Below are 10,775 nucleotides of genomic sequence, written 5' to 3'. Positions count from 1 at the left end.
GATCCTGGCTTTTTACCCCAAAAAGTATAATTTTTTTTATAGTACAAGCATGCTCAAGAATGTTCATAGAAGCATAATAACCAACAGGAGAACCAACTTAATTGTCCATCACCAGTAGAATGGGACATGGTAGATTGAAACAGTGGACCACTACCCAGCAATGGAAAAGAATGAACTACTGTTACACGGAACACGGACAAATCCCGCAGACACGATGTTAAGTAAAAGAAATCAGACACAAAGGACTGCCTACTGCATGATTCCATTTATATGAAGTGGATAATTTATGGTGATGGTGGTCAGAATAATCTGTATCCTTTGGATGTCGACATTGCTGACTGGAAGGGCACATGAGGTGCTGGAGATGTTCTATCTTTTGATCAGCCTTGCGGTTACGTTGATACTGCATTAGTTTTCTGTGACATGAAAACACATTACCACAAACGTAGTGGGGTTAAAGCAACACATGGATATTTTCTCTCAGTTTCCATAGATCAGAAGTATAGACCCAGTGAAGCATGGGTCTGAGTTGTGATCAAGATGTGGGCTCGGTGGTGCCTGCGTAGGTCAGTGGGTGAAGCCTCTGCCTTCGGCTCAGGTCATGATCTCAGGGTCCTGGGATCAAGTCCCACATCGGGTTCTCTGCTCGGCAGGGAGCCTGCTTCCTCCTCTCTCTCTCTCTGCCTGTCTCTTTGCGTAGTTGTAATCTCTGTCTGTCAAATAAATAAATAAAATATTTAAAAAAAAAAAAAAAAAAGCATGTGGGCTCGGATGTGTTCTGATCTAGAAGCTCGAGCTCTCCCAAGCCCATTCAGGTTGCTGGCAGAACTTCCTTGCAGAAGTAAGGAAGCTTATGGTCAGATTTTTTATGGCTATTGGCTGAAGGGCAACGCCCCACCCCCACCCCGGACTGCCCAGGTCCTTGGGGCTGCTCATAGTTCCTTACCACGTGGGCCTCTCCAACGGAGCCATTTACCACACCAGCAATGAGTATTTCCCTCTAGTCTACTAGGAGAGGGTCTTTATATAATATAACATCCTATCACTCTTGCCATTTTTCTATTGGTTGGGTGAAAATTGCAGATTGTATCTACAGTGGGTGAGTGGCTTACATAAAGACACAAACATCAAGAGAAAGGCATCATAAGAGTCATCTTAGGATCTGTCCAACACACACACACACACACACACACACACACACACACACACAAACACTCATCCAACCACACATGAAAGATTTATGTACTGCATAGTATTTTATACCTCAATTTTTTAAATATCTGAGGCAAGAGAAATAAAGTAACTCGCTCTTTGTCACTTGGCTACTAAGTGGCAGGGGTGTGATTCAAATTCAGCTGTGTCTTATAGGAAACCCGTGCTCTCACTCTGCAGATTGAATGAAAAGATGTTGGGGCTGCCTCAGTTGGAAGACCATGTGGCCCTTGATCTTGGGGTTGTGAATTTGAGCTCCACATTGGGTGCAGAGATTACTAAAAATAAATAAATAAACTTAAAAAAAGATAGAAAAGATGTAATTAAGCCTCAAGTATGCTTTGGCTCAGAGAATGGTGGCTATCATAATGGTAGTGAGATATTTTAGTTTTATTACTTGTAAACATTACCAGTTTAATTCTGAAAAATGTTCAGGGGGCATTTTGTATGTCTCAAGCAAAGCAGTAAGTCCAAGAAGGTGCTAGAATGCTTGAGTCTAATTGACTTTGATCAGTATGTGGCTTTCCCACTGTTTTCTTAAACCTCTACAAATATGATTCTATTATAGCTCCTTTTCCTGGCACATCCATTTATTAAATTCCCTTGCTACCCAGGTCTAGAAATTTATTGTGAATATTCCTTAGTTAATATTCTGATCTGTGAAGGAACCCTCTGTTTTAAAATATACTCTAACTGCCTCCTTAACTTGTCCCTTATTATTTAAAGGCTACTTATAAGTGAACAGTGAATCATCTTGTTCTCTCCCATTTGCTCTCCTTTACTTTTGAAGTCAGTGGGGGAGGGGGGGGAGAATTAACTTGGGTTTTAAAATGGAAGAGTTTGGTCAGAGATGAAATTCAAAACTGGTCACATGATTCATCTCAAATTATAGTTGTGGGCTCTGGGGTTATTAGGAGTTTGCTTAGAATTTTGGAGTTGAAAAGAATTATTGTTTTAATAGGACTTATAAAAATGAGCCAAAAAGACCTGGCAGCCTGCCTAGACTGTCAGAACCTTGAATTTAGGAACTGTTTTTTTCAAAAAAAATTTCATACTTCAAGTTTGTAATATACCTCAAGGGATATAATAACATCTAATACTGTATTATTATTATTATTTTATTGAAGACCTAGTACCTGCAATATACCTAGTGTCATGGGATATCCCAAAGTAAATAAAGTAAAAGAAAAAGTATTTCTGCCCTTAAGGAGGTTATGTCTTTGATCAGTGGTAAAAGAAAATTTGTGTCTGAAGTCTTAGGGTGCTATGATAAAAGAAACAATTAGTGGCCCCTGCATGGCGCAGTCGCTTAAATGTCTCTTGGTTATGGCTCAGGTGGTGATCTCATGGCCCTGACTGGGATCAAGTTCCTCTCTCAGTGCAGAGTCTGCTTGAGATTCTCCCTCTGCTCCTTCTGTCCCTTTCTCTTGTGCACTCACTCTCTCTCTCTCAAGTAAATAAATAAGTCTTTTTTTTTTTTTTTTTTTAAAGTTTTAAAAATTTATTTGAGGGGAGGGACAGATTGTGAGTCTGCTGGGGGCAGAGGGCGAGGGGGAAGCGGACTCCCTGCTGAGCAGGGAGCCTGACTTGGGACTCGATCCCAGGACCCTGGTACCATGACCTGAGTCAAAGTCAGACACGTAACTGAGTGAGCCCCCAGGCACCCCAATAAATCTTTTTTTTTTAAAGGAGTAATTATTGCCAGCTAAAGTTACATACTGTGTGATTCCAACTATATGACATTCTGGAAAAGGTGAAACTATGGGATGGTGGAGAGATCAGTGGTTGCCAGGGTTAGCTGGGAGGGAGGGAGGAGCAGGTGGAACACAGGAGGTTTCTAGGACTGTGAAACTATCTGTGATACTGTGATGGTGGATTCGTGACATCCTGCCTTTGTCAAAACCCGTGCAACTGTATAATGGAAAAGTGAACCTCGCTGTAACGTATGGACCCGAGTTAATAGTAATGTATCAGTATGGGCTCATCAATTTTAACAAATGTACCACACAGATGCCATATGTTAATAAGGAGGGAAACTGTTGAGGGTGACAATAAGAGTTATGTGGGGACTCTGAACTTCCTGACTAGTTCTTATGTTAGCTAAAACCTGCTCTCAAAAAATAAAGTCTATTAATTAAAAAAAAAAAATAGGGTGCCTGGGTGGCTCAGTGGGTTAAGCATCTGCCTTAGGCTTGGGTCATGAATTCGGGGTCCTGGGATCGAGCCCCACATCGGGCTCTCTGCTCATCAGGGGGCCTGCTTCCCCCTCTCTCTCTGTCTGCCTCTCTGCCTACTTGTGATCTCTCTCTCTGTCAAAAAAAATTAATAAAATTAAAAAAGAAATATATATATATATATATATATATATAAAATAGGGACTCCTGGGTGGCTCAGTTGAGCGTCTGCCTTCAGCTCAGGTCATGATCCCAGAGTCCTGGGATTAGAGTCCTACATCAAGATCTTTGCTCAGCAGGGAGCCTGTTTCTCCCTCTGCTGCTTCCCTTGGTTGTGCTCTCTCTTTCTCTCTGACAGACAACTAAATCTTAAGAAAATATGTGAGTATATAAAATAAATATTTATTTATAAATATTTACATTTATAAATTTATATAAATATATTTATAAAATATAAAAATATATATATATATTTAAAGATTTTATTTATTTATTTGACAGAGACACAGCAAGAGAGGGAACACAAGCAGGGGGAGTGTGAGAGGGAGAAGCAGGCTTCCTGCTGAGCAGGGAGCCGGATTCGGGGCTCGATCCCAGGGCCTTGAGATGATGACCTGAGCCAAAGGCAGACACTTAACGACTGCACCACCCAGGCACCCCAAAAATATATTTTATACTATAAACACACACACACTATATTATATATGGTTTTTTTTTCTGCCTCAGGAGATTCATAATCTTCTTGGTTAGTCCTAAAATAAAAGTGTATCTGAGGTCTAGGTTGTCACAGAATACAAAGTAACAAACCTAGGGAAGTTAGGGAAGGCTTCAAAGACGTGAACTTGAGGTGAGCCTTGAGAAAGACTCTGGCGTTCACCAGGCAGATCTGGTTTGCCTGTGTGTGTGCTCTTAGCAGACATTCATATTACATATTCTCTGTAGGTCTGGCGATTCTAAAGTCTTCACACAGATTATCTCGTTTAATTCCCCACTTCAGGGGCCCCTGGCTGGTTCAGTCAGTTAAGTGTATGCCTTTGGCTCAGGTCTGGATCCCAGGGTCATGGGATGGAGCCGGGTAAGGCTCCTTGCTCAGTGGGGAGTCTGCTTCTCCTTCTCCCTCTGCCTTTCTCTCTGTGTTTGCTTTCTCAATCTCTCTCTCAAAAAAAAAAAAAAAAAAAAAAAAAATTCCCCACCACACAACAGGGTACATGTTGTTATTTCTATATTACAGTTGAAGAAACAAAGGTTCAAAGGAGCTTATCCAAGGCCACCCAGCTAGGGAGAGGTGAAAGGGGGGCCTACGCCGCTCTGCCTGCTTCCGAAGCCAGTGCCTCATCACTAACAAAGAGATTACATCCTGTACAGGATTAAAGGCATGCTGTGACACGGTGAAGGGTAGAGAGATAAAGCAAAATTGATAGATGAAGGTATCATTCATGGCAATTTAATAAAGAAGACAGGATTTCAGGAGTTGCTTAGTTGAGGCAAAGAGAAAGACTATGTTTGTGGAGAACTGGTCTCAAAAAGTCTTCTCTCCAGTCTAGCTAATGTACACCCTTGAAACCTAGAGTCACTGTTCAGAGCGGGTCAGAGTCCTTGCAGAGCTTTCAGAACCAGTTGGGAATTGGGCTCTGCAGACAGCTACTTCCCCCACACTCGTGGCTTTGTGTAGATTCTGGTTGTCTGGTAAGAAAGCTGGGGACATGGTTTCACTGCTCATTCTTCTCTCTTCCTTATGGCTGCCTTGCCCATCTTATTCCTTCCAGAGCCATCAGATTCCCTCCAGCATCCTTGTGGCTGAGCCCACAGGGAAGGCACAGTAGAAGGTTACTGGAGCTGGCTTCTGGACAAAGAACAAGGAAAATGGGCACCTGGGTGGCTCTGTTGGTTAAGCATCTGTCTGCCTTCAGCTCAGGTCATGATCCCAGGGTTTAGGATTGAGGCCCGCATTGGGCTCCTTGCTCAGCAGGAAGCCCGTTTCTCCTTCTCCCATTCCCCCTGCTTCTATTTCCTCTCTCGCCATCCTCTCTGTCAAATAAATAAATAAAATAGAATCTTAAAAAAAAAAAAAAAAAAAAAAGAACAGGGAAAACCCTTTTCTCTCTATGCCCAGATTAATTGGACACTACTTACCCTCCCTCCAATAGATATTTATGTGCCCAAATAATTTGACAAATACCAGACATTACTCTTCCATCCTAGGAAGCTTGGGTTTAGAGAGATGTCTGCTCTGATAAACTGTGGAATTAAAGACTGCAAATCGTTCTTAACCATTCTGATCAATAATGATAGCTACCGTTTATGGAGCATTTACCACGTGCCAGAGAGTGAGTTAGGATTTTACATACATTATCACAAATTCGCCACAGTATGTCACAGAGAAGGAGAAAGTCGCAGAGGGGTTAAACAATTTTCCTGGAGCCACAAGGCTGGCTGATGCCTGTTAAGGTTTTACCTTCCCCTTCAGGGACAACTGTGGGCCAGCCAAGCTATCTTTTCTCCCCTTCCCACTTTCACAACCAATTAAGAAACAGGACACTGGAGACTGACAGATGAAGATAAAAATGTCAGTGAGAATGTCCCTGAGATAAAGTCAATGAGAGACTGTGACTTTGGGTCTGTGTGACAAGTTCTGGTTAATATTCTCTGCATGGCCCTCCCGCTTCCCCAGCCAGGTATGGACCATCAGGTACCCCATCCAGGTGACAGTCTGGCTCTGAGGAAGAGACACTGGCCTCAGATTGCTTCCTGGAGTAGTCTGGGTTGAGAAGTTGAAAAGAGTGAAAAGCTTTAATAAATTATTATTAGGTTAGGTGGAGCAATGGATTTCTTCCCCCAGTCAGGTAACTTTTTAAGCAGAAGAGGGTGAGGCTCGAGGCCAGAAGGGTTCCATTTTGGAAGCTCCTCGAAGAAAAACAATCTAAAACAAGGAAAAAGGAGTTTGCTTTCTGTATTAGCGTAGCTGCCATGACAAAAGACCACCCTGGGTGGCTTGAACAACAGGAATTTATTTTTTACATTTTTGGAGGCTGGGAGGTCCAAGGTGTCTGTTGAGGACACACTTTCTGGCTTGCAGCTGGCCACGTTCTTGCCATGTCCTCCCAAGGGAGAGGAAGTGGGAGAGGGAGAGAACCAGAGTTCTCTTCTTATTAGGCCACTGATCCCATCATGGGTTCCCACCTTCATGACTTCCTCTAAACCTGCTTACCTTCCAAGGTCCTACCTCCTAAAACCATCTCATTGTGGGGTGGGACTTCAGCATATGAGGCTGAGAGATGGGAGACAAGCGTTGCATCCAGAGCACTTTCTTCCCTTGTCCCTGCTCCTGAAAAACCCCTAAGGAGTGGGGACTTTCAGCAGAGGAACACCATCATGAGTCCTCAGGACACTGAGGGAAGTCCCAGTACAGTCTTCTTCATAGTGTTCAAAAGCAGGAGCATGGAATTAAATCCTCGACCCATTACTTACCAGCTGGGTAACCTTAGACAATTAATTCACCTTCTCTGATGCTTGTTTCCCCCATCTTTAAAACAGGAACATAATAGTACTTCGGGGGCTGCTTTGAGGCTTTAACGAAATAAGGAATGTCAATGACACAGCATATTAAAGTGCTCAATAAATAGTAACAGAAACATTAAAATTTTGGAGACGTAATTATGAGAAGAAAGAAAAGTGTACCGCACACTTGGGTGAGAAATGGTAGCTTCTATCCCTGGACACTCTCTTGCAGAAAGCACCAGTGAGTGGTGTTACAATGAATCTTGGGGAAAAGCTGTAGGTTGGCTACTGTTAGAATTTCGGCTCCTTGTCAGTGTCTGGTAGTAGCAGATCATGGAGAGGAACAAAAAAGTTCAAAGAAGCCTTGGGAGGTTCTCTTTTGTAGGGAGGGTAGAAAGCAGATGTCAACTTTGTTTGCAGGGCAGTGACTGATGGCTGGTCCTGTGGGCAAAGAGAGAGGTCACTACAGGAGACTTAGGCCTTTTTACTCAGAAGCCACACTGAAATTCCCCTTGCAGTGATGGAAAGTGAAGGATACTTAGAGACCACTGGTCCAGATCTCTCATTTAATTGATTAGAAAAATGAGATGGTGATTTATCCCCTTCATGCTTTGGCTAGTGATGGTGCTGAGTGTTAAGCATCCAATCCCTCCAGGTCATATCAGTGAGTTTTTTCTTGAACTATCCTGCCTTGTTCCAACAACTTAGTATCTTTTGTCTCAGGAGCTCAAGATTCTCCCTAAAACAATATATATATATATTTTTTTAAAGGGCAAGAACTAGTAAGTATTAAGCCCCTATGTGGGCTAAGATGCTAGGATTCTTATATGGGGTCAAGTTTGGTATTTTCCGACCAATGCAGAGAGAGAGGGGGTTCCCTTTTCCCTAAGGACACTGAAACTCAGGCAAAAAGGCTTTGCTAGGGTCATAGGTGTCACGGAGGCAGATGCTTCTAACTCTACAGAGCTCCAAGTATTTGAGGGCCAGGACTCTTTAATTCTACCCCCCACCCCCGAACTTGGTTTTGAGTATAGTGTTTTTCTTCACTAGAAAAAGTGTTGCATGTAAATATTAATTATGATTTCCAAGAAAGCAGAAATAATCCTTTGAGACCCAGATTTTTTAAAAAGAAAAATCAAAATTTTCTCCCCAGATGGGTGCTAATTCTAGAGATCATTAAAAAATTCAGTGTAGCCCTTGAAAATTTTTTTAACAATAGTAGAATAGATATAATTTTTAACATTTATAAGAGCTTTAGACAGATGTTTTAAAAGTTATATAAAATAAAAATAAAATGGAATATTTGATATTAACCTCTCATGCTATGCCTCCAAAATTTTCCATAGTTTGCTTGCATAATATTTTTTTCTGCTTTAAAAATATATATGCTCTTTGCCAAAAATGTGGGGATTTCAATAAAAATTCACATAACAAAAAAAATTTGTTCAAATTTCCCCCACTCAGAGTTAATTACCATTAATATTTTGGTGTGTTTGCTTTAATTAATAGACTTTTTAAAGAGCAGTTTTAGGTTTACAGAAAAGTTTTTTTCTGTAAAGGAGAGCTCCCATATACTAACCCTCCCTCCCCCCAGTTTCTCCTATCATTGACATCTTAGGTAACTGTGGTACATTTGTTAGAACTGATGAGTCAATATTGATACATTATGATGAACAGGTTTACATTCCAGAGACAAATGCATAACCACTTGTAACCACCATTTGATTTTTTTTTTTACTATTTTAAAAAAGTTTTTTCACTATTTAGAAGTTTTTTCACTGTTTAAAAAAGCATATATAAAGTTAATTTTTACTCCTCATTGGGTATTTTAATCGTTTTATGTTTTTTAGTTTAAAAAAAGTTGTTATGGTTCTTTGATTTATAAAAATAATCCACGTTTAAAGTAGTGTTGGTGGATAATAACCGTTTAAATGAATTATCTAAAAACTGGCACTTATTAAAAGAATATGTGTACAAGTTTCATTAGTTGCATGTAAACAATCAACAGAGTGTTTGGGGTCCACATCCTCGCACAGAAGGGCTTGCTTCGCCTCTGTGGTTTTCATGTGGAATTACTGATTACCCTTTGGACCACAAGGAAAAGGTTATGGTAGTGCTTTGAGTGGCTTCACTAAACAGTACAATAAGACTTGCCCTAGTTCCTGGGGAGAAGGGTAGTTTTAAAAATCCGCACCCAGTGTTTCCTTTGCTCAGAAGTGAGCATAGCCTCTGCTCCTTCGCGTAAAGAGAACTTCAAACCGAGGCAGAAGTGGGGCAAGTGGACTGGGGTACCAGGGGTTGCTTGGGCTACTAGGTGGCTCCTCCCACCCTGGGCTTGTGAGGCTGGGGGTTGATGGCGTAGGGGAAGAGACTGGCTTAGGAGGACCCGGCCGGGGGTGGTGGTATGGGGTAGTCTCTGGGGGTGTTTGGAAGAGAGCCGGGCTCGGGGTGTAGCTGAGGGCAAGAGGAGTTGGGGGGGGGAGTGTAGCAGGGCCAGGGGCGTGGTTGGGGGATATCCTGATGGGAGATGAGGGATGCCTTGAGGGGCTGGGAAAGGCTGGGAAGATGGTGGGGGAAGCCGGGATGTTGGTAGGGACCGGCTTGGCCGGGTCTCCGGGCAGGGGGCGTGGCAAGGCCGGGGTGCAGAGGGTGAGTGTGGTCGGCAGCATGGCCTAAGTGGACAGAGAACCCGGCTGGAGGCGCGGCCGAAACGGGTCGGGGGCGTGGCCTGGAGAGGAAACGCGCTCGGGGCCAGGGGAGTAGAGGGAGAGCCGGGTTGGGGGCGTGGCTTGGGCGTAGCTCTAAAATGGGCTGGGGGTGTGACCCGAGGCGGGGTGGGGGCGTGGCCTGGGAGTCCGGCTGCCGCGGCGCGGGCGGGATTCAGCGCCGCGCTTTCTCTGGCAGCCGCCCCGCCCGCCGCCAGCCCAGAGGCAGCGCACGGGAGCAGAGGCTTCTGCGAGAGCCCGGCGTGCTCCGAGCTCCGTGGGACCCGGACCGGCCCAGTGTCGCGGGGACGTCTTGGATCCTCTGGCTTTGGAGGCTCCGTCGAGTGGGAGCCGCACGAGGTGAGGCTGCACCCCGGCGTGCGTCTGTGCGGGGCGCGCGCGGGGCGTGGGGGCAGGCGTCTGGGGCTGTTAGCCGGGAGACCGCGGAGAGGAATTAGCCCCAGGCGACGGCTTTCAAAGCCCGAGGACGCCCTCCTTCGTCCTCCATCCTCCTGGCCGCTTCTCGGGGCAGCCCTAGCTGCCCACCTGTTGGTGCCCTGCAGTGGTTGCTCGGCGACCCCCCCAACCCCCAGGTTCGGCCAGCGGCGTTGACCCCGGGGAGCGCGTGCAGCCGGCGCTCCTGGAAGAGGTCGTCTCCGGCGCGACCCGTTCGGGGATTACCCTGAAACTTTACCCCAAGCTCCCGACTCGTTGGGCCTGGCCTTCGAGGTTGCGCGGGGAGGGCGGACAAAGGTTCGGGGAGCCTGGTGCGGCCGGTGTTCCCTTCACAGCTCCGCTCCCTCGGGTGGCGCCACCGGTGCCACCGGCACCGGCCCGGGTCTGCTGTAGCTGGTTGCCATGGAGCGGATGCGGTCCGAGAACTTAGTTTTGAAAGCAAGATTCTCCTCAGGTCCCAGCTGCGTCTCATTTCACGAGAAAGACCGCCGGGACTCGGTGTCTGTCGCCTCTGAATTGGAAGGTTTGCCGGAGTCGGCTTGGTTCCAGCTGTGGTTGACGTGGTGCGGGAATTTGCATACTAGCTCCAGGAAGGTAGACACCAGCAGTGCTGCTCACGTCAGGGGGAACTCAGGTGACCTGGGCTGGCTGGCGGGCCACCCATCTGACTGTGTAAAGTTACAGAGCCTCAACAAATTTCCCCTCCCTCCAAACGCGAAAAAACAAACCA

General features: G+C 45.1%; 1 protein-coding gene across 3 annotated transcripts in view; it reads left to right on the top strand.

The window, feature by feature from the left end:
- Positions 1–9,491: 9,491 nt before the first annotated feature.
- SPATA13 (spermatogenesis associated 13) overlaps positions 9,492–10,775 on the top strand; it is a 149,454-nt gene continuing 148,170 nt past the window's right edge. The window contains exons 1-2 of one of the 3 annotated variants that reach the window (XM_059378087.1): positions 9,655–9,949; positions 10,500–10,639. In XM_059378087.1, coding sequence (XP_059234070.1) covers positions 9,691–9,949; positions 10,500–10,639 — 399 coding nt within the window. In that variant the 5' untranslated portion in view covers positions 9,655–9,690. Of the gene's footprint in view, positions 9,950–10,499; positions 10,640–10,775 lie in introns of all 3 variants that reach the window. The other 2 variants (XM_059378083.1, XM_059378085.1) reach the window with 2 other exon arrangements.

The sequence above is a fragment of the Mustela nigripes genome, chromosome 15, assembly GCF_022355385.1.
Source record: "Mustela nigripes isolate SB6536 chromosome 15, MUSNIG.SB6536, whole genome shotgun sequence".
NCBI lineage: Eukaryota > Metazoa > Chordata > Mammalia > Carnivora > Mustelidae > Mustela > Mustela nigripes.
The sequence above is the reverse complement of the archived record's forward strand: the minus strand, read 5'-3'. Positions and strand labels throughout refer to the sequence as shown.